At 47.2% G+C, this 27,590-nt stretch overlaps 1 protein-coding gene across 2 annotated transcripts; it reads right to left on the bottom strand.

The window, feature by feature from the left end:
• Window positions 1-72: 72 nt before the first annotated feature.
• On the bottom strand, window positions 73-26,850 carry TMEM45B (transmembrane protein 45B). Of its 2 annotated transcripts, XM_036014334.1 has the most exons (6): window positions 26,724-26,850; window positions 5,995-6,191; window positions 3,888-4,094; window positions 2,562-2,746; window positions 1,946-2,091; window positions 806-917 (listed from the first exon to the last, which is right to left on the bottom strand). In XM_036014334.1, exons 2-6 carry the CDS (start codon window positions 6,173-6,175, stop codon window positions 806-808), a joined length of 831 nt encoding a protein of 276 aa, XP_035870227.1. In that variant the 5' UTR covers window positions 6,176-6,191; window positions 26,724-26,850. The 2 variants fall into 2 exon arrangements, with proteins under 2 accessions (XP_028384081.1, XP_035870227.1); XM_028528280.2 differs by lacking the exon at window positions 26,724-26,850 and having other exon boundaries at window positions 73-917; window positions 5,995-6,175.
• Between the last annotated feature and the right edge of the window lie 740 nt (window positions 26,851-27,590).

Below are 27,590 nucleotides of genomic sequence, written 5' to 3'. Positions count from 1 at the left end.
CTGGTGCAGAGTAGTTGCTTAATAAATACTTGTTGAAGGAGTTCAAAGAAAAAAAAGAACCAGAACCGAGACTAGAGTGACAAGACTTGTATTACCAGTTCAGACTTTGCGTTCTTTGTAGGATTCTTACCCTTTGCGTTTAGCTGTAAAGTCAGGGCCGTCCACAACCTGCCAGTTCTCTCTCCCCCTTATTATACAGGTTTCCTGTCAGCATCCTCTTAGGAGGAGTCAGAACACCTGAGCCCAGCTCCCTGCTGGGCCACTAACTTCCCGACTTAAAAAATAAAAATCACCTTTGGCCTGTCACTTTCAGCAGTGGTATTACAGTTCTCTGAAGTTTCTAATTAGGAGATATTTAACAAGTAATGTTTAACACACCAAAGCTTGTGAATTATACTTTTAAAAAATACACGTTAGAATTGCATCTGTGAAATAAAGGCACTGTCATTCACTTACTTTCTAATACGAAAGTACCTGTTTCTTGGGAGGAAAAGGGATACGTTATCAAAAGCAGCGAGTTTTGCTGGATTCATACCCTCCGTGAGGCTGCTTCCTGTCCTGCAGCTTTAAGGGTCTCTGATTTCTCTTCGCTCTGAGCCACAGTGAAAGCTCGCTTCACTTCTCTTTATGGAGGGCACCACGCCCACACAGACTAGCCAATTAAATGAGCAGGTGCAGGTGTGGAGAGGCGTAAGTGCAGACCAACGTGAGCGTTGCAGCGGAGGGGATGCACGGCCCCTGGGGACACTCTCACTGTTTCTGCTCAAAGAGACTTGTCCACCCATTTATGACCAATGGCCTCTTCTCAGTCCTCATCTGAGCCACTCAGGAGGGCCTTCTGGGCAGTGGGGTCTGACTTCAGCTGCTGAATCCCAATGATTTCTCCTTCCCTGTGCCTCTTTAGCCGAGTCAAAAGGCTGTAGGAGAGAGACGGAGACAAGTGAGCCCCCATACTCCCTCCTTGTTCACCCAAGAATGTGAGGGCATCTGATCGTTCTTAAAGCATTTCCTTTATATCTCTATCAAATACGAGATTGCATATCTGACTTCTCAGCAATTGTTGGTAGATAAAGACGCCATGATTTAATACTTAATAGTTAATGTTGTAACTGAGACTAAACTTAGGTCTCCCACATCCTTTTTTATTATTTTACTGACCAGGCAGTAGAACCAAAAGGAACTGTGACCTTGAGTTGCCTCTGTGGAGCCCTTTCTGGGTGGAGTGTGTCTGCTTTGGGTAGGGAAATCTGGAGCCAGGAAAAAGGTGGGGCAGCCACGGCACAGCAGAACTACTGCCACCATGCGCCACAAGTCACTCTCACCCTGCGGTGAAAGACAGGCTGTGCCGTTTACTCGTTGGGTGACCTTGACCAAGTTAGTCTTTTGAAGCCTTGGTCTTCCCACCTGTAGAACGTGACAGTGCATATTTGATTCATAAAGTGATACAGGTTAAGCTGGGTAATGCACCAAAGGGACAAACTAAGTGCATAGGAATTACAGGATTATCTCTGAAGAGTGCTTTAGAGACCACTTGCCACTTGTGCTATCTTATTGTCACGAGGTCTTGGGGACAGGAATCCGTGATGGGCTCGGGGTGAACAGGGGACAGAGTAGGCACTGCAGTCTGGGGCTGATGCCCAGTTCTGGGTGTTTCCTTCACACGCCCGGCCTGCAGCCCGTCAGAACTGCCTCTGCAGCCTGGTTGTCCCACAGGTTCCTGTACCAGTCAGGGCCTTGACCTTCCTACAGCCTTGCCACCCTCACTTGTAGGTGTGCAGTTCCTTACACAGAACTTGGCACTTAGTTGGTACCAAAGTGGCAGAAGTTACTACTCAGCTACAAAAGGGGTGCCCCTGGAAATAACTGTGGTACAGTGTGATACACTTCAGGGGCAGAGGGTTGGTGGGGATAGGGAGATTGGACACAGGTCATCTCGTGGACATACCAGTAGACGAGAGAGTAGTTGGTGGCCACAATGCCGAGGGCAGCCAGGTAGTGCCAGCAGAAGCACATGGTGATGAACATGAGGTTTGAGTGGTCATTCTGGTCCCATTCTTGTGTTCCAAAGGGCGGGAACAGCACAAACCCAATCTGGTGGATTATACAGAGAAGTCAGCCCTGCAGTTGATGCTTCCCTCCTGGGGTCACCAGACCGGATGTTCCCCTGCACCTTATTTCCCATACCCGCATTAGCACAGAAAGACCTTTTTGCACAGGAAAACGGAGAGGTTAACTCTGGTTATCGGAGAGGCTTACTGCAAACCAAACCTCAGGCGGACAGGTGAGCAGAAGGACCTGTGGATGGTGTCAGTGCCTCCAGCACTGGGCTGGGCAGGTGGGCAACATGCACCCTGCTCGCTGCGTGTGCCGCACAGACTGGGCTCGTTAGTGTGGCATCCGCAGGGCATTCGTGGAGGAAGTTACATAGGGCCAGGGGCAGGCAAGGTAAGGAACGTGGCCTTCTAAGCCCACCCACGTGGCGTGTTAGTGCTGCATCCTCAGGACTACACCTGGACACGCTCAGTGGGGGCCCTCAACCCAAACAGCATTAAGACAATTACCTGCCAGAACCAGGTGCCTTGAAGGATAGTGAGGGAGGTTCGGAAAAGTTCTAGCACAATGTTGTCTCGAAGAATCACCTCCAAGAAGATGCTGACAGCCCCTCCGAACACAGCACACAGCAGGAGGGAGTGGATGTACTGGTCCAGGGGCGGCCGGTTGTGGACGTGGTGGTAGAAGAGAAAACCTGCCACGAAGCCAGTGACGGCTGTCAGCGTTGCCTGTTTCTGCGGCAGAGCGTGCGCTCCGGACTTGCTCTGTTACTGGAACCTCTCAAAGCCAGGTTTCTCAGTACTTGGAAAGTGAGTTTATATAACATTACAGGACAACCAATAGGCAGATGAAACTTAGTTTGTGTCTGTAAAGTGGGTGTAAGCAGCAAAGGATACAGCTTTAAATCTCTATAGAACCTGTGGCAGGGTTCAATACAGGATGGGTAAGTGAAATGCTGCTGATTTACAACAAATTGTGTGTGTGTTTACTTGAAATTCAGTTTTGCCCTCATTCACCTTGTTTTCAACTCTTCCTGAGCTACAGACGTAAGTGAAGTTATTGGATTACATAAGGCTTTTTGCCCTGGCTGGTGTGGCTCAGTGGATGGAGTGCCGGCCTGCAAACTGAAAGGTCGCTGGTTCAATTCCCAGTCAGGGCACATGCCTGGGTTGTGGGTGGGGCCCCCAGTTGGGGGTGTGTGAGAGGCAACCACACACTGATGTTTCTCATATCTATGTGTTTCTCACATCTATGTTTCTCCTCCTCGCCTCCCATCTCTCTAAGAATAAAACCTTAAAAAAATAAAATGTAGCCATGTCTTTTTTAAAAAATGCTTTTTTATGACCCATTTAATATGAATTCTATCGGGAGATCTGTCCTGGCCTCTGGGTGAGTCTCCTATCGGTAATGGAGTCCAGACTGCAGTACTGTGGGGTCAGGGTGGAGTGGGGAGTTTCTCTTCCCAAGCCACAGGGAGTCACACTCTTGCATGGTGGCATCCACCCAGTCTCCAGAAAGTTGTGTGTTTCTGTGTAGATGTGCGCCCAAGAACTTGCTGTGTGTCAGTGGGGGAGGGTATGGGCTGGGGCAGGGCAGGGAGAGTTTGCACTGTTAGCTGGTGGCTTTGCCTAAAAGCCTTGTGCTTTCATGTGCTGCTTTATGGAGTATGTTGCCTATACCATCCAGAGCATAGGGCCTGCTCAAGGTGAAGGTCAGATTTGCATTTTTCCAGGGCAGGTTAGTATATTTGCAATAGTTCGGCCTACTGTGCCCCAAGCCCTCATAATCACAACCTGTCAGGTTTCTTCCTTTTTCCCTCCTTACCGCTAAATTACCTTCGTTGAATGTTGCCACAGCCATGACCAGTCTGTCGAGCCCCAAGGGAACGTGGCTGAAGAGATAGGTGAGCATGTCGGTGAGTCCTGAGACCGAAAAGAATAGGTACATGGTGCTGTGTTGCCAGTTCATCAGCTTTATCCACTGGCTGTCCGAGTACAGGTGGAGGTGGGGCCCATCTGGAACAAACTGTTCTGCCAGGATCCCTGCAGGAAAATGAGAATGGAAATTGAGGAGGGAAGAGGAGCTCCAAGACAAACACGTGACCTCAAAAAATAACCCTGAGTCATGAATGAAGCCAGGATGTGGGTGGAGGTGGCCAGTGGTTCGCTGGACTTGGCTGCTTCAGTACAAGGGTATTTCCTGAGGAACCTGCATAGCTTTTGTTGTTGTTCCTTGGACAGGGATCCATGGGGAGAGGGGGAGAAGCAGTAGAAACATAGCCACACAGGTTCACAGGACACCTGTCCAATAGCTGAGATGACAGGCATTGTCACCGAAGGGCGAGTGTGGCAGATAACTTCATCCTGGGGCCCCCTCCGCCCAGTGAGCAGTGAGAGGAACCCTAGAAGGCAACCATTAGGTTGAAAGCCACAGGGTCTGAGCCGACAGACAGCAGGGGTGAGGACCTGCGGGCACACCTGAGGGAGGGAAGCAGCTCCCAGGTGTTTCTGTCGGGGCAGATGTCCTGTGAGCGCTCTTCCCAGGCACCGCCTGGGCTCTGGGCTTGGCTCTTCCCATAGCTTTGGGTCTCGGTGTCCTAAGCACTTGATCTTGGCATTTCCGACCACACTGCATCTTAGGAGAGGCCAACTTTAGCAACTGGGACCAGAAGGTGCGCCACAGTGGTGGTCTCAGTTTTTGCTGCTTCTCCTGTCACCTGCTTTGGCAGGCAGAAGGTGTGCCTCTCTATGCCCAGTGCCCAAAATGTTCACAGGGCCTACATAAATCCCCCATGGCAGCATCTTGGCCCCTGTTCCCCAGACACTTCCCCTCAGACCCAGCCCCTCTCTGAATCTATGTGTGAAGGGTCGAGTTGGGGAAAACAACCAGGGAAGGGAGGCCCTGGTGACACTAGAATGGAAGGCCCGTGAGAACAGAGGCTGTTTAGCTCCTCACTGTAGCCTCAGCATCCATGCCAGGGAGTTCCTGGCGCATGGTGGGAATCCAAGACGTGATTGGTGGATGAGGATTACTCCCCCTGCCCCCCATGCAATGCTTCCTGCTTTACTTAGGCCAGGTCGGTGCTGCCTGCACCACTTCTGCCATACGGTCCCCGTCGCTTCTCAGCTCCAGAAAGGTGAGAAAGCCTTTCTGAGGCCTGCATGGCTGGCTGGTGAATGGGAAAAGCCAGCCGGACCAGGCAAACCAAGCTGTGCGCCTTTGCTAATTCCAAGAGAAGCTACTGTTACTGCTTCAGCTCCTCCCAGGGAACTGCAGGTCAGAGATGGTGAGTGGCAAATGCACGTACAGAGTAAGGCCCCCACTGGTGCCAGTCACTCCTTGAGGACCACGGGTAGAGGGAATGGACAACAAGTGGAAGTGGGTGGGTTTTGTGGGTATGGGGCAGAGTGGAGGGAGACACCTCCCCAACAGCCCTCTGGGGGCTTTCCGGTTTCTTCCACTGTCTCTCTCACTGGCCCTGCGGCATGAACTCCCCTCTCCATACCTGCTTGAGATTTGGGGAGGGAGGATGTACCCACGAGTAGGGTGTTCACTCTTGAGATTCTAGTGGAGAGACAGCTGGGAAAAAAAGGATGGATTTTCCTAAAACTAAACTTCATTTAGTGCTTTCTCATAACGCATGTACATGAGTTTATTCTTTTTTTTTCTGTTTTGTCTTTTTTTATAAAGTATGTCTTCTGTCCTACATCCTATATACCCACGTCCTCCTAGGGCCAGGACCGCAGTTCGGTAGTTTTCCATGGTGCGCTAAGATGTAATGTGCTGTTAACTGTTGACACTACAGAGCTCAGCACACAACTGAAAATCCTTTTTCTCTCATCTCCGCCAATGGGAACATCCATTTCACAGGGCCCAGAAAACGGGTTGCAGGTTCTGGGTATGATGGGGAGACCCCCTGGACCAGGTGGCCCCCGTTCTTACCAATGACTGGAAATAAAGTTCTGATCGCGGCCTCAATGATCTCGAGACGCTGATAATGACGCGTCAGTAGGGTCCTCTTCCCCTTTTGATGAAAATACTTCAGGGGGTACTTCACTGACCACCAGAGCCCTACTATCAGGAAGAGACTCCCTGGGAGAGCGTGGCCCTTGAAGTTTGCCATCGCGGCTCTAGGATGCCTGAAAAAGAGGGGAAGCTGTTAGGCGGCCGAAGGAAGAAGGCGGATGGATATCACAGCAGGAAATGGGATCCCACATCAGAAGCCGTCGGAGGAGGGTGCGCTCGCTCTCATGAAACATGGAGATGCTGCGTCACTGCAGGCTTCTCTGCAGAGTCGGTGCCAAGTGGATGCCGCTGCCCTGAGGCTTTTAAAAACGTGGGCAAATAAAAGGGGGAAAAACCGGAGGATCGGTAAATAGTGATGTCAGGGTAGAAAAGGCTTTGTAAACATAAAGGAGGGAACTAGAAAACATACTCACTGACACTGGCATTTTCTAGATCAAAAGCATCAGAAAGCAAACCAGCAATGTCTCGACCAGTGGGTATTTGTGTTGAGAAGTGGAGCTGGGGCCTTGGAATAACACGCAGACTATGTTATGACCTAGTGAGTGAGAAGGAACTAGCAACCCACACAGTTGGCAGGGAGCTCCCTTGGCATCCAAGCTCCCACCTTGAGGAAGTGAAAACCACGGGCCGTTTTGATCGGAGGCACAGTTTCAGTGCTTTCACACAAAGGCAGTAGCATCACAGGCTCACTACTTCAGACAGATCCCAGAAGCAGGGATGGGGTTGGGGAGGGGCGATGAGCTGGCAAGGGCAGCCTTCCACCCCAGATCTCGGGGAGCAGGGGGAGCAAGCACCTATTACCTTTAAGGTGGTGGGGTGGAGATCACAAATTTTTGAGAGCCTGACTCTTAAGTGGCTATTTTAAAAGGCAGCCTGGGAAAAGCAAAGCCAGAATTTGGGGCGGGAAGTCTAAGTTCAAGGCCTGGTCTAAATGTCCAGACGTGGTGTGAGCAGGGCACTAATCTGGTAAAATGCGTAGGCAGCAATATTCTCTTAGAGAGCCTTTACCGATTAGTGAGGAAGAAGACTGCAGAAGAATGAGGAAAGACATGAACACAATTCACAAATAATGCACACTGATGATAAATCTCACTGTGATTGAAGACATGCAAAGGAATGTGCAGTCTCATTTTCACCTAATTGGAATATATTTTAAAAAGTTAGATGTAGCTCTAGTATAAACAAACATGGCCAATATGATTCAACTTCAGTCAAACTCAAAATGGTTTCTTTTATCCTATTTACAGTAGCAAGGCTATGGGATCCCAATTATGAGTGTTATCTAGGCTTCATTCAGAAGGAAAATGATCGCTTTTGCCGCATGGCCTGGGTGGGGCTGCACACAAATGGAGGGTGGGAAGGAAACAGCAGCTGATGGCGATCTAGAAACCACCACTCAGGATGAGAGCGAACGGGTGCTCCTCGCAGCCTGCGCCAGCCCTGGCCACCCGGGCGCCCGCCCTCTGGCACCGGCTCCCAGCCAGGGCTGCTCTGTGTCTGATCCATTTACAGTTGCGGTATCTGCCCTTCATCAAGAACTTTCACAAGCTTTCAAAAAATGCTTCCAGTTCTTAAAATGTCAAATAGCATTTGAAGGTTTACAATGAGAAGCAGCAGCCCCACACTCCCTCCCTCCTCACCCCCCAGGGAAACCCCTTTACACTCTTTCTGCTGCTTTTCTCTGGTAATTACCTCCGTAATTCTAGGTCATTTGTGTGTGCCCTGCCATCTGTTAATTTACTGTCGTCAGGCACTCTCTCTCAACTTCCTGGCGCCCTTTACCACCTCTCCCTTCACTGCGGTTACAACATACACATTTACCGAGATCATTAGTTTCATTATCACTGCTGTATAAGGCCGAAATCCTTACCAGGGCCCACACGGCCCTGTGCTCTCTCCCTGATTTCTCCCACTCACCTATCCCTTTGATATGGGCCCCTCAGTCGCATCCACTCCTGCTTCAGGGCCCGGCACCATCTGTTCTTCCCAGGACAGTTTTCCTTCGCTTGGGTCTCAGCTCAAATGGTTCTTTCGTCTCTGGCTACCTCATGGCAAATAGCAGACGTGTCCCTTAAAGGTCCTCTGTGGTCTTCCATTCACCCCTCCCCCACCCTCTCCCTGGCAACCACCGACCTTTTTATTGTCTCCATCGTTTGGCCTTTTCCAGAATGTCATGTACACTTGGAACCATACACTACACAGACTCTTCAGATCGGTTCATCTCTCAGTAATATGCATTTAAGTTTCCTCCATGGTTTTTTGTTTTTTTTGATGGCTTGATAGCTTATTTAATTTTAGTACCAAATAATATTCTGTGGCCTGGATATGCCACCATTCATTAATCCATTCATTTACTGAAGGACATCTTGGTTGCTTCCAAAAATTGCCAATTATGAATAAAGCTGTTACAAAGATCCGTGTGCAGGTTTTTGTGTGGATATGAGTATTTATCTCCGTTGGGTAAATACCAAGGAGTGAGGTTCTGGATCACATGGCAAGAACATGGCTTTGTAGAAACTGCCAAATTGTCTTCCAAAGTGGCTGTACTGTTTTGCATTCCCATCAGTGGGGATGAAAAGGGGCCGCCTATTAACCTGACAAGCTCAGGGGAGGCCTGCGAGGCAGGCAGCCTTGCAGACTCAGAGACCGCAAGTAACCACCACAAAGGATGGGCTGAAATGGAAAGTTATTAACTAAAAGCAGTTCCTGGCAGCCAGTCATGTCCTAGACTGGAATTTTCCCTGACAAAGGTCAATCTTTACCTTAACTGAGCCTATTCTATTATCTTTTTGCATCTATGGTAACACGTCTTTGGAATGTCAAGGTGAAGTCCCTTTTTCTGAACCCCTCGGGTACAACCGATTCACCAGAGCTGAGACCACAAATGCCCTCGTTGTCATTGTTATCATGCTAATTGTTGACTGTGAACTATCCCGTACCCACCTTTGGGAAAGAACAATGTGTCTTTATGATTTTACCTTTTATCCAGTCCCAGACATGCCCCCTCCCGCCCCCCCTTTGCTTTCACGGCCTCCCTAACCTACCACCAATGGACTTCACATAACCCCCTTTCGTCTCCTCCTTTGATTGTAATGTATCGAATGAGGTGCTAAACTGCCCTTCTCCAGAGCATCATCTCAAGTGGTTGAGGTTTTGCTTCCCAGCAATTGTCGTCACTTTGGCTCAAATAATCTCACAAAAATTCTCTATAGGTTCTGATGTCTCTCACATCGACGTTAGCTGTGCATCCGAGTTCCCGTTGCCCCACATTCTCACCACCATTCTGTGTTGTCAGTGTTCGGGATTTTGGCCTTTCTAATAGGTGTGTAGTGGTACCTCACTGTTCTAATTAGCATTTCCCCAGTGACACAGGATGTGGAGCATCTAGTCATGCTTATACTTGTGTATCTTCTCTGGTAAAGTGTTAAGGTCTTTAGCCCATTTTTAAATCAGATTATTTTCTTATGAAATTTTAAGAGGTCTTTGTTTATTTTGTATAACAATCTTCTATCAGATGTGTCTTTTGTAAATATTTTCTATTAGTCTGTGGCTTGTCTTTTAATTTTCTTTTTAAGATTTTATTTATTTATTTCTAGAGAGGGGAAGGGAGGGAGAGAAACGTCAATGTGTGAGAGATACATCAGTCTGTTGCCTCTTGCGCACCACCCAACTGGGGACCTGGCCCACAACCCAGGCATGTGCCCTGACAGGGAATCGAACTGGCGACCCTTTGGTTTACAGGCCAGCACTCAATCCACTGAGCCACACCAGCCAGGGCTGTCTTCTAATTTTCTTGAGTTTTGTCTTTTGCCAAGCAGAAAATTTAATTTTAAGTAAGCCCAACTTATTTTTCTTTTTTCATGGATCATGTCTTTGGTGTTTTAGCTAAAAAGGTATCACCATACCCAAGTGCATCTAGGTTTTCTATGTTCTCTTCTAGAAGTTTTGTAGTTTTGCATACTACATTTAAATGAATGGTCCATTTTGAGTTAATTTTTGTGGTCAACATAAAAAAAATTCCCTCTCAAGGTCAGGCCTGTTACACACCTTTGTTTTTCTAGCCGTAAGTGCAGAAAAACCAGCTTTGCAAACCCTCCGTGCCCATGCCTTTCTCCGTTTTTGTGAGGGCTTCCCGAAACAGGCAGCATCCTTATCTGCCTCTATGTCCACACCTGGCCCCACCCTTCCCTCTTACCTGAGTTGAAATTCACATCCATAGGGCCTGCATCTTATCTGTCAGAGCTACTTTCGAATTTATTTATGCTGCTTGGGGGCCGAGTACCTTGACCTCACAGGGGAGAGGAGTGAGGGAGGGAGATTTCTCCATAACAAATTATCAGCTTTGTTTATTAGATTGGCTACGTTATACAACATGTGGTAAAGATGTTAGGATAGGTTATAGGATAGGTCAGTTTTTATGAGGAGGCACAAAGCAATAACTAACCTCAAATGAACAATAAAAATTCAGACTTTGGTCCTGGTTGGGCCGCTCAGCTGGTTAGAGCGTTGCCCTGACACGCCCAGGTTGTGGGTTTGATCCCCGGTCAGGGCACGTGAAAGAGTTAGCCAGTGAATGCACCAGTGGGTGGAACAGCAAATCAGTCTCTCTCTCTCTCTCTCTTTCTCTCTAAAAAAGGTAAATTAAAAAATTTAGACTTCTAACAATTTGGATAACAACATTCAAATAGGCTAAGTCCTTGAGAACTCTAGCTTTAAAAAGTAACTTAAAAGCATGAAAAAAGCAAACGCTGAAGGAATGAGCACCCCGGTGTACACAGAACGGGGTGGGCGTTACACTGTTAAAAACATTATTGCAAGGAAAACCCACAGGTAGGAAAACATTAGAAGGCGCCTCCACAAAGACAAATCTTTTAAATTTTAACACATTTACTCCTTTTTGATATCACATGAGATGGAATGCGGGTATGAAGGGAGGGTTGAGTATTTTGGAGAGGTAGTAGCTTTAAGTTAAAGCTGGCAACCAAGAAGGCTAGCAGTTTGGTCAGATTTTCATTTCATGTCTAAAGAGACCCCTAGGAAAGGATCATAATTTGAGTCAGATATTCAACGTGCTTTTCCTTGTATTCCTTGTTTTCAAGCATTTCCCCTACCTACATTCTCTGATCAATGTTTCCCTTACACATGGTGTCTCTCTCTCTCCATTCCTCTCTCTCTGAAGTCAATAAATATGTCCTCAGGTGAGCATTAAAAAAGTCTTTAAAGAGAAGTAGAGAGAGGAAATGGTGTAGAGGAGAGGAGAAATTATGGTTGATGCCATTTATCTGGAGTTAAAAATAAAACTTCATATGGCACCTTTTGTTTTAACAAAGCCCATATTTTCCCGTACTTTGGGTGGGGAGAGTAGGAATTATGAAGGAAGGGATGTATCTAGATGGGTGGGAGAATCAAAAAGCAGCAGCCAGAGAAGTGATTTTGTTTTCTGCCTACGTTTAGCCACCAGCACTCTCCAACATGGGGGGAACTGAGGACTTGGCTCTCACAGCAGGGCAAGAGTTAAAGCCAGTTTCTCCCAATCTGCGATGACAGCATCCACAACGTATGGGACTGCCAAATCACAAAGACAACCCGGGCTCTATTGAGGCCCAGTCGTGCCTCTGATTTAGTGAATTATGGTTTGTCTCCACCATGGGGTATTATGTAACCGTTAAAAAAAGTGAGTTAGAGTGGACCAGCTGTTCTGAAAGGCTTTCCACGGGTAGCGTTGGCTGAGACAAGCAAGATGGAAACCACCTCTTACAATACGACCCCATTTTGTGTGGCAGTGATGATGCCCTGCTTTTATATATATGTACGTATCGAATGTGGGTATCGATTATATGATCAGGGAGGGAAAGCAGTATGAAGAGTACTTGGAGAGCACTTCGTGCTGTTCATTAAACATTTCTGGTGCTCTGTCTTCTAGGCAGGTGGTTTGACCACGCTGAGTGGCCCTCTTGTGATTGGCAGGGGTCTTGTGATTTGTGAGCAAGAGTGACTTGTTATTTCCCGGCTGAAACACACAAATGCCAGTTCAAGACCCGCCCCCCCCCCAACATACCTCCCTCTGCCAGGTCGTTATCAGTGGTCTTTACGGTAGCTCCTCCGTCAGCCCAGATCCCAGAGTGCGGCGACGCGGAGCAGAGCTCCCCGCAGCGAGCCAGGGAGAACACGGAGCGTGGGAGGGACGAACAGTTGAGTTCAGGGCTCTTTCCACTCAGCACAACCTAATGTGCTCCGAAGGAAACAGAAATAAACTCGGTCAACACATTCCGGTTGGGACACTCAGGCTTCTGTAGTGTGTGTGTGTGTGTGTGTGTGTGTGTTTTAAGTATGGAAAAGCCTGATTAAATCCAAAGAAGCAATTGGGTGCCTGATATGGTAGAAATTGTACCAAAAAAGTGCCAGAGAAAATTTTGGCAAATCCGATCTGGACCTGCCCTGACTGCCTGTTTTTCTACTTGACATCAGATCCATACATCTTTTCCTTTGAAATGGTGCTTGGGTTCTGGCACTGCCGTCCTCCTGCCCTGTCTGATGGCACAGCCTGAGGAAAATTCAGGCAACTGCTCCGTCATATCGCAAGGTTCTCCTGCAGGTCCACTGCTCTTCAGCAGTTCTCAACAGGGTCATTTGGAAGTCTTTTGGGTTGTCACAGCTGGGCATGGAGGTGCAGTCACTGGCACCAGGCGGGTCAAGAGCAGGGTGCTGCCAACCATCACACACAGGACAGTCCCCACAACAGAGAATTCTGTGGTCCCAGATCTTTACTTATTTATTTTTAACTTTTTTATCCTCACCTGAGGACATTTTTTTTCATTGCTTTCAGAAAGAGAGGAAGGGAGAGAGAGAGAAATATCAATATAAGAGAGAAACACAGACTGGCTGCCTTCTCCTACGTGCCCCTCCAAGTCTGGGGATCAAATCCGCAACCTCTGCCCTGACCGGGAATTGAACCCGTGATGCTCCAACCAACTGAGCCACATGGGCCAGGGCTGCAGCCCCAAACCTTAACAATGCTGAGGCTGTGAGACGGTGCTCTATTCCAGACCAGCTTCCTACCCTCCCTTTCTCCTGCAGGAAGCAGAGACCAGGCTGCCTTCCTTTTCTTGTTATTTATTTACGTCACTATTTATTCTTGGAGTGTTCTCCCTTCAAAACTGTGTGTGGAGAGTAAGTCTGCTTCCCTTTAGTTTTCTTCTTTGTTTTCCATATCCTTTTTTTAAAAGAACAGCTTTATTGAGATGTAATTCACATATCATACAAGTTATGTAAAGTGTAAAATTCAGTGTTTTTGAGTGTATTCCCTGAGCTGTGCAGCCGTCACTGTGAGTCCATGTTAGAACACTCTCATCGCCCGAAGCAGAGTACCCTGGCGGGTTAGGTGCTCTCCGTTTCCCCAGTCCTCCCCGCCCCCCCCCCCTCCCCGGAGCCCTGGGCAAACGCTAATCTACTTCATATCTCTCTGGAGTTGCCTATTCTGGACACTGCATGTAAATTGAATCCTACAGTGTGTGGGCTGTTGTGAGTAGCTTCTTTCCTTCAGGGTGTTGTCAAGTTGTTCCCATGTCCTAATGTGTACCACCCCCCATTCCTTTTCACGTCTGACTCTTCCCTGTAGGGATATACCCTACTTACTGGTTTGCTAGGGCTGCTGTAATAAAGCACCCCAGACGGGGTGGCTTAAAAACAGAAGTATTTTCTCAGTCTGGAGGCCAGAGGTCTGAGGTCAAGGTGTCAGCAAGTTACGTTTCTTCTGAGGCCCCTCTCCCTGGCTTGCTGAGGGCCGTCTTTTCCCTGTGTCTTCACGTCACCGTTCCTTTGCCTGTGCCTGTGATCTCTTGTCACCAGGACACCTGCCCTGTTGGGTTAGAACCCTCCCTAGTGACCCACCTCATTGCCACTTAATCACCTCTTTGAAGACTTTATCTTCAAACAATAGAGTCACATCCAGAGGCCTGGAGGTTGGGGCTTCGACATATAATCTCAAGGGGGGAGGGACAGAATTCAACCCATAACACCAGATTGTGTTCATCCAGTCATCAATCACCTGACATTTTTATACACTTTTATTGACTTGATTACTAAGTCACTCCAAAAGACAACTGGCAGGTGTATCTAAAAAGATACTTTAAAGGTTTCAACAACCTTACTAACTATAATTTTTGTTCCTGGGACAGCTTTTTTAAATGTGTCTGAAAGACACACTCGGGTGGTTTTAAAATATTTTCACGGAGTGCACAGAGTGTTACAATAAAGGGAGGGCTGATTCAGCTCGGGGAAAACAGGAGAGAGATTACAGAGGGATGAGCCACTAAAGCTTCCTTGAAACAGGAGCCCACATCCGCAGTGGGCGGAGCTCCGGGCAGGGCAACCTGTACCTGCGCAACCTGACTTGCTTGCAGCCAGCCACCCCTGTGGTCAGAGCTGAGCTAGATGATGGTGCTTAGTCCCTGTGCCCTGACATTCCCAGCTTCTTTCCCAAGGTGTCATTCTCCACTGGGGCGGACTGCATTAACCCCTGAGGCAGTCTTAGATTGGGAATGAACAAAACAGTATCCTTAAAACTCAGATCAACCAGACACGGTGGTCCCACGTGCTAGAGAGTCTCTGGGAAGGGATTAAACCATCTCACAAATGGGCCTGAGGAAGGTGGAATTGGAAAAGATATAAGTGAAGTTTTACGTAGTTCGGGTGCACTCTACTTCTTAGATTTCCCTAAGGAAGACTGGGTTCCTCAAGTTTCCTTTGGAAGGAAGTGTAGTCACTAACAGAGAGAGCGTGACCTAGGGAGTGGCAAACCCAAATTCCGATCTGGTTTGGCCACTGCTACCGGTAAGCAGTAGCTTACTGGTGACTGTCCTTCCACAAGTTCCCTAACCGCTCTGAATCTCAGCACCCCTCCCAAGTCAGGGACAGTCACACCTGCCTCGGAGGGATCTGGTGAGGAGTAACCGAACATGCCTGTGGCTGCCTAGGATGAGTGTTTAATAAATGCTGGTTTCCTCTTTGGTGCTCTTATACCTAGACCCACAAATCACAGGGGAGAAACCTGGGCCTCTTTCTTAGAAGTATATGTATTGAACTGAGGCTGCTATCCTTTGCTTTTAGTAGCTGCCCCCCCTCCAAAAGGGGGGGATCACTGTTAAACCTTTACCTTCCTGGACAGTGGGATGTGTGTTTGGTCAGTAGAGAAGTAGGTTATGGGGAGAATGCAGCGTGTTATTTTATTGTCTGAATCTGTCCTTGCCAGCAGAAACGCTCGGATGGTTTCTGGACTGAGTTGACTTTGGAATGCACCCAACCCCACCTGACTAGGCTTTCTGTGACTCTGCAAACAATGAGGGCCCCCCCACCCCCACCTGCTCTTTCCCAAGCAGCCTAGTAGCAGAATGCAAAGGAGGCACCCGGAACCCTGCTGGAAGTCCTCTGTTGGCTGCAGGCTGGCGTGACTGCAGCTTAGTCCTGCACTTCCGGCCAGGTGTTCCCCTGCTCTACAGGCCTGCAGTGTCGCAACCCCAGTCCATTGCTGTCTTCACGATTTGTCAGCTGCTACTGTCAGTGTTATTTTCTCTGTAGGTGTAAGACCAGAATAATAGTCTCAACCTTGTTCTGGCGTGAGTTCATGATGCTACTGAACAAAATCACCACGAACGACAGCTCATTTACCTCCTCAGTTTGGTTCCTCAGCAAAAATATGGTCTCATTCCTGCTTTTTTTTCTTTATGTGAGTGTATTAAATACACGACTCTATGCTGGGTGCTGAGGAAATAATATAACGAAGAAGGAATGGTCCCTACACTCACAGAGTTTATGATGTAGCAGAGAGCGATGTACTTGTGAAACACTGCATGCCGTGACGTATACTGACAGCAATCCTTGTGGATGAGGAAGAGCGGTATCTCTCACCAGGGAATCTGAGAGGGCTTCCCAGAGGGGCCTGGCGTTTGAGCTGGGCCTTTCCGATGGCTTCTTTCACACTGTCATGAAAATTAGTCGCTCTTACTGGAATCTTGAATTAAAGACTGAAGAAAAAAGCCCTGACTGGTGTGGCTCAGTGGACTGAGTGCCGGCCTGAGAACCTAAGGGTTGCCAGTTTGATTCCCAGTCAGGGCACACGCCTGGGTTGTGGGCCAGGTCCCCAGTGAGGGGTGCCCGTGAGAGGCGACCAACTCATTGATGTTTCACTCCCTCTCTTTCTCCCTCCTTTACCCCCTCTCTAAAAATAAATAAATAAATAAATATTTTTAAAAAGATTGAAGAAAAAAATCTTGTCTAAATATAATTACACCTCAAGATCTCATAAAGAACACTGGCCTCTGAGTTAGAAGACCCGGGTTCTAGTCCAAGTTCTGCTACGAACTCGCTCTGTGACCTTGAGCAAGATACGTGCCCTCACAGATCATAATTTCTTTGTTGAATTATGGGTAGTTGGGAAAACATAATCTCCAGGGCATTTTCTAGTTCTAAAATACCTTTCTTTCTTTGCTCCTATCGCATTACAAAGATGAAATGAAAGGAAAAATGAAAAGAGCTTAGAGTAAGTTCAGGCATGGCGGTGGCAGGGGAGGGGTGTGATGGAATGCAGTGTGTGGAATCAGCAGCAAAGAAGCAGTTCCCGGGTGCCACCTGGGCACCAGTGAGAGCAAAAGGGGCTTCGCTGGACTTGACAGGTTGGCTGACTTTTCAAGGAGCAAGGGAAAAAGGTTTAATATGCATTTCCTTCTTTCTCTCCTCTTAGTGCACTTGTTCAGCACTCGAATAGGCAAACAAGACAGATGCTGGGCCTTCCGCTTCACTCACCAGCCCTTGTCACGTGCAAGCTGTTCCGTCCATCTCCCATAGACCGGTGTTTGGAAACTCATCATTCCCTTAACCTGAGTTCACTGAACTCTGGGTGAAGCTTTCCTCCCACTCATTAACATAATGGAAACTATAAGGCATCACTCACCTCAATTTCCTCTTCCTCACCTACAAATTCATACGTATCCACACCCATTCTTCTCTTCAGAGTCACTGCTCCTCTTGCAGGCCAGTCCCTCCTTCAGCGGTGCCTCTGGTTGCACCCGCCGCGCCTGTGCCCTCTGGGCTCCACTTCCGTCGATGCTGAATGTCTCCCACCCTTTATTGCCTCTTCCCTTCAACTACAACTAAGCCTAAGACTTTGTTACACAAAATGTAAGAAACAAATATCGACATTGACCCTGGATCTCCTAAGAGCCACCACCTATCTCTCTTCCTGTGTACTATTTCAAACATAAAACAATATAACTAATGTACATCAAAGGTATAAAGAATAATTTAACAACTGTGTCCCAAAAGGGACCCAGATTAAGACATAGAACCCTATTAACATCTTTGGAGCTTCCTGTTGACCCTCTTTGATTTCCTCCCCCAAAACTTCCCCCTAAGAAGTAACCATCATCTTGAACTGTGTGTTCAGCATCCACTTGCCACCGTGTTACTCCACACTGCACTGTTTACTACATCTGTTTATTACATTGTTTACTGCAGCTGTTTACTGCATCTGTGATCGCCAAGCAATAGAACTTTGCAAATTTTGAAACTTTGTACATTTATTCAAAACATGTGGATCTTTGTCTTACCATCTCCCCTAGTCAAGAGTCAATAAAAACCTTTGACCAAAGGTTTATTTATAGATAATGAAAAAATTTTCTAACGTTAGAAGCTATTTGGAACATCATGAAATATTAAACTCAATTACATGGAGTGAAGTTTTTTTTGGATAGAGAGAATTTTGGTGATTTTGTATAATGCAACAACATATTGTCAAAATCGGTTGAGTTTCTTGAAAAAAACCTAGAAACACAATTCCTGTTTTTGCTCAGTCCTCCCTCCCCACCGCCACACTGAGTTGGCCTGCGTTCTAGTCAAGTTCTGCTATGAAATTGTATCTGTGGGTGTCAACAAGTGCCTTCCATATTGCTTCATCCAGTAGACATCTTTAAAATCTTGTCTTAGTAGGCCTCACCTTGCTCATGCTACCGCCTCCACCTGGTATGTTCTTGTCCATTATCTCCCCCGGGTTCGCCTTTACTCGGTTTCCAATACGTGCGCCTTGTCTCCTACAGAAAGCCCTCGGGAAACGGTGGGATGGGCCAGGAGCCCCACCTCTGTGCTGCCACGGTACTTTATATATAGCCCGATTTCATCACTTACTTACCTTGTCATATTACAATTACACATCTCCATGTCTTACTCACTAGACTTTTGGCTCCTCAAAAGTAGACCTTATCTGCTTCATCTTAAACTTCCTATGGCTTAGCTTGACATATAATAATAGTTCTTCATCTGACATGACCTGATGCGGCTTAGCCTTAATCCCGAATCATGAGGAAACTATCTCCTAAATCCGGTCATTAGTAAGGTTGTTGCTACCATTACTTTTTCATCTACTTTTTAGAGCTACACGAGTCTTTGAAAGATCGTCTAGTATTATGCTCTTAGACTGGTGTATGGGTAGGCAAAGGAATATCTGAAATCACAAGACCAATATAGAATAGCATCCTGGAGTATCAATTTCAGGTGAAGATTTTGGGGAAAATGATTTTTTTCATGTTAAAATAGGCAGGGATGTATCTGGGGGCAGCATACATTTTTAAGCATTGAGAGAGTCCTCAGCTTCCTCCAGGCTGCTCTCCTCCAAGCCCCCACGTCGTGGTAGCACTTGAGAAACACTAATCAACAGATTGTTGCTTTACATTGAGTTTAATTGTCTAGAGCCTTCCACATAAAAATAAACAGCCCCAGTAAGACCAAAGCATAGAAACAATCTCAGAAACAGCCGGAAGAGCGAGATTTTTCACCCTGGGCTTGGACTGGGTGTGAAAAGGTGTCTGCCTGATAGGCAGGGCAGGTCTCCTGAAATTAGTGCATCACTGTGCTTTGTACAAACTATTCCAGAGGTGGGATAAAGGCAGGGGGGAGGAGGCAGGAAAACTGTGTCAAATAGAACAAGGAGAAGGCTTGGATCAGAGCAGGGGCCAGGTCAAAGCGAGTAGAAGGAAGTGGAGGTGAGGTGTGGAACACGAGGAAAGAAAAGATTCCAGATAGAACTGTGGTTAAAGATAGGACTAGATGTAGGGTGTTTGGCGATAACCTAAGACATTATTACATCTTTAACAGACTAATATGGGGAGATTTCACTGCTGGAAATTGTACCTGGAGTCCTGGTAGTTGAGAACTTCCTAGTGTGTTTTCTTAGAGCTGTTGCACACATCAACTTTGAGAATGAGGTCATATCATCCAAGAGGAAGTGACAAAGAAAGATGGAGAAGAGCCCTGACTGGTGTGTCTCAGTGGGCTGGGCATTGCTCCAAGGGCCCTAAGGTCCTGGTTCAATTCCTATCTGGGGCACATTGATGTTTTGCTCCATCTCTTTGTCCCTCCCTTCCCCTCTTTCTAAAAACAAACAAACAAACAAACAAATCTCTAAAAAATGATAGAGAAGAAACAGAAGAAACAGCAAGGGGACAAGTAGGAAGACCTAATTTAAAGTGGATAATGGAGTCTATTTAATTCAAGCAACATTTAACCAGTGCTTATTATGTATCAGGCATTGTTCTTGGACCTAGAATCTAGATGATAGAGGAACAGAGATAACAAGACTGAACCCAGCCTTCAAGGAGTTTGTAAGTTTTCTTAGAAGGTGCCTGAGAAGGAAAAGCCAACAACAGAACATCTGGTAGCTAGTGCTCAGGCTTTTCACTTAAGAGGTCTTTGAAAGCTACACCAGGAATCGTTCCTGTAACACATATCGTCTGGCGTAGTCATGTGATCTAAAACTCTCCCAGCAAAAAGTGATGAATCAGCCTCATGGTCTGATGATCACAAGTCAGGGCGCAGGAAGGAAAAATGATACGGATTTCACAGTGAACTTCAAGGACAGAAATTCCCTTCCAGACTCTTTTATTTGTATTTCTATTGATTCTAGAGAGAGGGGAAGAGAGGGAGAAGGAGAGGGAGAGAAACATCAGTGCAAGAGAGAAACATCAGTCAGTTGCCTCTCCCAGGCACCCAGACTGGGGACTGAACCTGGGCATGTGCCCTGACTGGGACTCAAACCAGCGACCTTTGATGACTGGATGACATCCAACCAACTGAGCCACACTGGTCAGGGCTCTCTCTCTCTCTCTCTCTTTTTAATAGAAGGGAACAGTCTTTACGGAAGCTTTCTGACGGCCTCCATGCCACGGACAGAAAAAAGACACACAGAGGGGCACAGAGGCACCAGCGCTTCCAAGTGGGCAGAGTCGAGAACAGAATTCTGACTTTGAACCCGAGACTGCCACTCACCTGCCTTAAAACAAGAACCTCTACTAGGAAACAAATGATGTACTAAATAAATCTAAGTTATTAGTGGCCTTTTCTCAAACAGGAATAAATGGCTAGGGATGGGGCCTTTCTAATGAAAAACTGATCATACTAGAAAGCTGCTGGAGACATGAGGGTAAACCACCAAAAACCTCGCTCTGCTTGGGCACCCTGCAATGGAGCTCACCGCTCTACAAACAGTGTTCCAGCACACCATTCTTTTTTTGTTTTAATATGCCATTCTTAAACATGGACATTTGAATGAAGCTCTCAACATGAAAGACAGAAAAAAATAACAGAAAAAGAGAATTTGAAAATTAACAGACATTGTAGACTGCTGAATAAGATGCAAATATAGAAAAATATGGAGTTAATAGTCTCAGAAATATGAGGAGATGCTGCATCCATGATATAAATAAACACAGTATGCTATAAGATAAAACATTTGGAAAGCTCCTGCCCAAATGAAAGCCCTTGTGAATTAAACATATAATGCTAAAAATGTAAACATTTCATAGAAGGGGTGGAAGATGTATTAGAACTAAAAGACAAGAGGTTTGTTTTTTTAATGGTGCAGAAAAAATAAGAAACAGGACAGATCCAAGAGATCCAACTTCTAACTGGCTAATGCAGGCTTCAGAAGAACAGAACAGAGGAAATGATCTAACAGAAGAAAACCACCCAGAGCTGCAGAAGATGAGTTTTAAATGGAAAAGGACCTTAAAGTACCTGGAACAATGACTGAAAAACCCCTGTCACCAACTAACAACATCATGAAATATCAGAACCCGAGGAGTAAAGAAAACCCTACAGACTTCCAGGGATTAAAACAAAATCCACGGGATCAGAACTCAGAATGGCATCGGCTTCTCAACAGCACTCTAAGAAGGTAGAAGAAAATGAAACAGTGCTTTCAAAATTCTCAGAGGAAATTACTTCCAGTTAATATTCTCTAGCCAGCCAAACCATCAGCCAAGTGTGAAGGAAGAACATTTGCATCTTGAATGCACAAGGTCTCAAAAAGCAGCCAGGTCTTGTGGGGCCTGGATTTTATACAATTTTGGGAGTGCTCTTTAAGGAAAAAAACCCATAAACTTACAAATACAAAATTAGGTGTGAAAGTGAATATTTACTCAGATTGGGAAAAGAAATCACAACAGTTGGAGCCACGCAGGTTCAGGACTCTTTTCTTTTAAAATCCCTTTAGAAAATTTACCCAAAATGTATCTTGGATGCAGCCTGGCTTTCCCTCCCCACCCCACGGCGCACTGCGGTTTTCGGCCCTCACGGGAGCCCGCAGCGCTATCAGCTCCAGGACAAACTTGCCTCGCACTCCGCGTGCCTTTCTCAGGAAGCTGTGCTCAGCAAAACCAAGGAATGAGGAGGCATAGAACCCCAAATAGGAATCCAGTGCATTTCACAGGGTGGTCGAGAGGGGGCCTGGGGCATCACTAGGGACTCCAAGAAGAATAGTCAGTCCCAGAGAATGGGAGCCCGCTCAGGGATGTTTCCAAGAGAGAAGGAAATCAAACTGGCTACTCCAGTTTTAACTCCACTGAGAGGAATTTTACCACCCTGACAAAGTTTGAACAAGAGCTGGTAATGAGTACTCAAAAATCTAAGCAGCTGAAGAAGATGAAACAATCACTAACTTCAGGGCTCAGAAGAAGGTAGTACATGAAAGGAAGTGTAAAAACCATGGCTTATCATATGGCACAGTTGTGAATAATATTTTTAAAGTCATAATAATGTAAACAGTCAATAAACATCGCTATATATAAAAAAATACATTGAGACCTTGCAAGAAATGGAAGTGAATATGAGATAGAATAATGGGGTATAAAGAAGAGAAATCCTCAGCCTCCAAGGTAAGAAGTCTACAGATATTATCTAGAGCTGGAAAAAGAAAAAGAAATAGCCAGTAACACGTTGTTTGGAAATATGGTGGAAAACAGGAGAAAAACATAGTCTAAAGCATTACACATAGTTGCCTCTAGGGGGCAGCTCAGCATAGACTCCATAAAGACTTGAGGACTTACTGCTTCTAAGGCTGTTATGTTTGTTAATGTTGACCAAAAGAGAAAATGTAAGAAGTAATACCTCAAGAGGAGTGGCGCAGAAAGTTGTTGGAAGTGAAATGAGGAGCACCTGCTAAAGGACCCCTAAGTCAGTGTTTTGAAAATTGGGCTCCTGCAATCACTCATATTTCAATCACCCAGAGTGCCAGTTTATTATTCAAGATTGATAGACCCATTCCAGACCTAAAGAGTCAACATTTCTTGGGGAGGGATTAAGATCTATAATTTAAAAAAGTTCCTCTAGACCCACTGCATATCATATTTTTCAGTAAACCAAAAAACAGAATGAATAAATAAATAAACAACCCAATGACCTATGCAGACCAAGAGTCAATGACTATGAATGTACTATTGCAGACTCTGCTAGTTGCCCACCCAATCAATATCCACTCTCCTGTCTTCCTTATTAACAGACCCCCCACCTTTGTTGTGCTGGCAATGCGTCTGACAAAATGGTCAACTTTCGCAGGCTCCTTTACAGTTAGGAGTGGCTATGTGACTGAGATGTAAGAAGTCGACTGGGTGGGGCTTTCAGGAAAGATATTATTATTATTACAAAAAAGGACAGAGTCAGCCGGGTTGTGCCTTCTGCCTTCCTGAGAAAGACCGGAAAGGCGCCCGTCTCCCAGTGCGGGCGAGAGCCGCACTCGGCGGGTGGGGGTGCAAGGGATAGAGGCAGTGGTCCCAGTCCTGGACCCTTCAGCTCCAGACACCTCGTTACTTCAGAAAAACAAATGCCTTACTAAAGTCGCTGGAGCAGGGTTGTCTGTTACTGTGGCTCAATGGAATCATAATGACATCTCACACTTGTTTGAATGTTTATCTCATAGATTTCTTCTATCTTTTGAGGAATTTAATGTGCAAAGAATTACAAACAATAACGTGTAACACCTAGAATTAATAATAATGTTTCTTCATATTTGTTTTTAGATTTAAATATTTATTTGTTTGTTTATGTTTTTAGAGAGGGGGGGAAGTAGGGAGAAAGAGAGGAAGAGAAACATCGATGTGTGAGACAAGCAATGAATGGTTGCCTCTCGCAGGCTCCCAAGCAGGAACCTGGCTCAAACCCCAGGAATGTGCCCTGACCAGGAATCAAACTGGTGACCTTCTGGTTTGCCGCAGGCCAGCACTGAAGCCACTGAACCACACCAGTCAGGACTGTTTCTAGATTTTTTAATCGAACGAGATCATTATTATCCATTATGAATACTACAGATAGTACTAAAGTCACCTTTTCTCAACACCTACATTCCTATTGTTCTTCCGACCTCGGAAGCAACTACTGGATAGACATTGAGCACATTTCACTGAGTGGCTACTCCAGGCCCTGTGCTGGGAGCAACACAATGAGCCACACGGACGAGGCTCATTTCCCCATGGAACGTGGAGTACAGGAAGAGTAGAAGAATCTACAGACATCTGAGTGCCGGATTCGGGGAGGCTGTGGTCTGCTGTCGCAGACCCCCAAAGCAACAGAGTCAGTCAAACTAAACCAGTTGATTTACGTATCTAGGAAATCCCCAAGGGACCACTTGCCAGAGCGAGCTGTAGTCTGAACATGGGCAAACCCAGGTTTTCGCTGTACTTCTTCAGCAAAGCAGATTTGGGGGAAACAACATAAGGTACTTTCTGAATTTTCCCTGAATCCACTTTTCTTCTTTGGAAAACAAGAAGACTGGGCTTGGTAATCTTTAAGGCTATCTTCAGCTCTACAATAATTTTGTGACTACATTGAACAATGGTGGGTATGAAATACACTAAACAAATCACAACTCCTCACCCCCAAATTAAACAAACAAACAAACACACACAAACTACCCTGGAGGGGGCTGTGATATAATGGAAGAAGTTCTGCTTCGAGTCCTGGCTACCACTTAACAGATGCATATGCCCAGGCCGGGTACTCAATATCTCTAAGAATCAATTTCCTTATTTATGAGCTTGGCTATTACTCTTCCCTCCCAGTGCTGCTGTGGAAATCGCCTGTACTCAGGAAAGCCCCTTTATGATTCGATGCCAATGAGATATTGAAAATGCTTATAACATCTCAATCCTGCAAAGGAGATACGTGAGAGCACTTTGTTACCTTCAGTTTAACTCTCCGTCACATAAAGCTGACAGATCTTTTGAGTTTCCTTCTCCCTTGGGGCCCATTTTATTTTTACACAAGAGAACAGACAAGAGAAAGAGAAACAGCTACAATTCAAATGACCCCTGTTTGTTTGTAGCCCCAGGAAAGGTTTGCAGGGCAGTTAAAAGGGAATTGGGATTCAAATAAGTGTGGGGATCGCAGCGCTGACATTCACTATTGCACAGTCTTGTGAATATTCCAGGTTTTGTTTTATGACCTGTCTCTAGAAAAAGTCTCGAAGTGAACTGTGTCTACAGACACAGTCATTAGTCGATGACACACAATCATAAAGAGTTTTGCAATAACAGGAACCTTGGCCCTGGGTGTGGCTCTACAGGTGGCAAAACTGCCCCTCTCCCTTTTAACCAGCAGATGCGTTTATGGAAAAGAGATAGACCTTCGATTACAGCCAACCTAGCTAACACCTGTTCTTTGACCAATTAAGCACAGCAGCCGAGGCGAACTTGAAGGTGGTGGGGAGATAAGAAAGATGTCTTTCTTCCTCTTTACCCATTTTTTCCCCAGCCCTTGACAAACTGTGACTGTCTCCAAGTCCTGTTGGCTGAGATTCAGCAAGAGACACAACCAAAGACATTTTGGGAAAACGCCAAGTGGAGTAACTGGTGCTAAAGGGGGAGATTCAGTGGCATCAGCTACTCTGTCACAATCGACACCCGCCAGATGGGTGAAGGAGGAACCCGCAGAATATAAGGAAAAATGTACCTAAGAAATAAGTCACTGGTGGTACCGTCTCCACCTCCTGTGGAAGAAGTGAGAGGAAACCAGAGCTCCTTAAAAAAGGAGATTGCACGCCTAGCCCCCAAAACACCAGAACAAATAACACACGACCAGAAATCACTCCTCACTGATACCGTCAGGCACTCTCTCCTGTGAAGCCAAGGGGCCAAGTTCGATAAAGGGTCATATCAACTCCATATCTGCTCCAGAAACACCGGGAACAGAGGGCAAGGACGTCATTATTAAGCCTACAAAGTACAAAGGCTCCGCCACAAAGAACTCAGTCTGCAGTGTGCTGGCCCTGCATTCACAATGTAGCGAGATTCTCCCCGCAGCCCCCTGGCACCCCCTCCCCCGCCACAGCGTTGCACATCTGTTTCTTATGAACATTAAACCATACCACCCACTAAAATGAGTGTAAAAATACAGGTAAATTTCTTAAGCCACTCGGTGAGTCAGGCAGAGTGAAGGGTGGGGCAGGGGACAAATGGTCAGGGAAGAGGAGGGCAATGGTAGGAACGGCGCCGCCGAGTCGGGGGGAATGTGAAGGAAATGGTCATTCCGTGACTCTGAGAAGAGGCGCCTGGCTAAACTTAAAACTGATCCCTTCCATAAAGCCACAGGGTTCCTTCACTGGAACACAAATGTTTCTTACATCTACGGCTGGGTCACATCTCCTCCAGACCCAGGCAGGGTCACCTGACCCTATTTTTAGGTCCCACGCACACCTCTCCAATCCCTGCTAATCTCACCTCCTGGTTCCTGGGATCAGACCCACCGGTCCATTAGCAGAAGCTAGCGAAGCAGAACAATGGCTCAGGAGACCATCAACCAATCGCCTTACTTAGTGGGTTCCAGGCTTCCTGGCCGCAGGACCGTGTCTGACCGGTGACTTTGTGGATGGGAGCGAACAGGGACAGGCAGCGAGGGTGTTAAGCCCACCGTCCTGCGCAGCCCACACACAGCAGCTTCGGGGCTTCCCGGCCAGACACAGCCGTCGCCGCCCGAGGGTTCTCTACTCCTCGGGGTGGGACGGACGGCAGGGTCTTCACACTTTGAAGCTCCTCTCACGCGGCAGCACCGGCCACCCAACCAGCCCGGGATGCAACACCTTCATTCCAGGGCCGCAGGCAATGCGAGAGGGGAGGGACGAGGCGCGAGCTTCTCCAGCCGAGAGCCTTCCAGCTCTTCCCGCCTGTGCCTAGTCCGAGCCTCCCCCCCACCCCGCCCCCAACTCCCCGAGTCCCAGTCCCTTCCCGGTCGGAGCTCTCCTCCACGTGCCGGTCCTCCTCCGGGTCTCGGCCCTCTCCCCGTCCGTGCCCCTCCCCACCGTCCCAGCCCCTGCCCACTGCGCGGCATCTCACCTGTGATGAGCACCTCCGAGCGATCCGCTGGCCGCGCGTCCTCTGAGGGCTGGCGCCTACGAGCAGGTGCGAGCGCCCCACCCTCCTGGGCCAAGCCACTAGCCCGCCCTTCCCGCCCATGCGCGCGCTGTGCCTTCCTTCTCAAAGCCTTCACTTTTCTCCACGCCCCTGACCTCCAGCTGACGTGTTCCCTGGCCCTGGACACTCCCTAAGGTGTGCGCTCCGGCAAGGGCCGGTCCCTGGGCACCCAGGACAGACTGCGACCAATAGTGACCTCCTAAGATGCAGAGCAATTACAGAGCCTGGGAGGCGTGGCAAGGACTTGGGGCAGAGGCTGTCCGAAGGAAGACTGACTCCGTCACATGCTGGACCAGAACCCAGTTTTGTAGTTTAAACTTGGTGCCACATGGGTTCTCTTATTCATGCATTCATTCATTCCACAAACCTGCCACATGCTAGGTAAGCAGAGTTCTAGGTGCGGGAGGGAGCTTCCAAGGAGGAAAAGTCCCTTCCTGGAAGGAGCTGCTTCCTGCTAAGAAATGCATGAATTTCTTCCTAGCATCACGTGGTCTCAATGCTCTCATCTGTAAGTTAAGGGTTGGCCTGGTTGAATCGTTTCCTACCCTGTGGCTCATAACCCCCCGTGGAAGTAGAAGAATGCAGGAGCTAAGGCTCCAGCTCAGATCCACTGATTGGAATCTGGGAGGAGTGCTGGCAGATGTGTTTCTTATCGGTTCCTCGGTGACCACAGGAGGTCAGGGTTGAGAACCTCCCCTCCAGATCTCTGAGAGGCCTTCTCACTTTTCTGTTGTTGAGGGCGCTGGACACCAAGAAAGCCTTCGTGGAAGAGACGCTGTATGCAGGTTT

This window comes from Phyllostomus discolor, chromosome 13, assembly GCF_004126475.2.
Source record: "Phyllostomus discolor isolate MPI-MPIP mPhyDis1 chromosome 13, mPhyDis1.pri.v3, whole genome shotgun sequence".
In the NCBI taxonomy this organism is placed as follows: Eukaryota; Metazoa; Chordata; class Mammalia; order Chiroptera; family Phyllostomidae; genus Phyllostomus; species Phyllostomus discolor.
The sequence above is the reverse complement of the archived record's forward strand: the minus strand, read 5'-3'. Positions and strand labels throughout refer to the sequence as shown.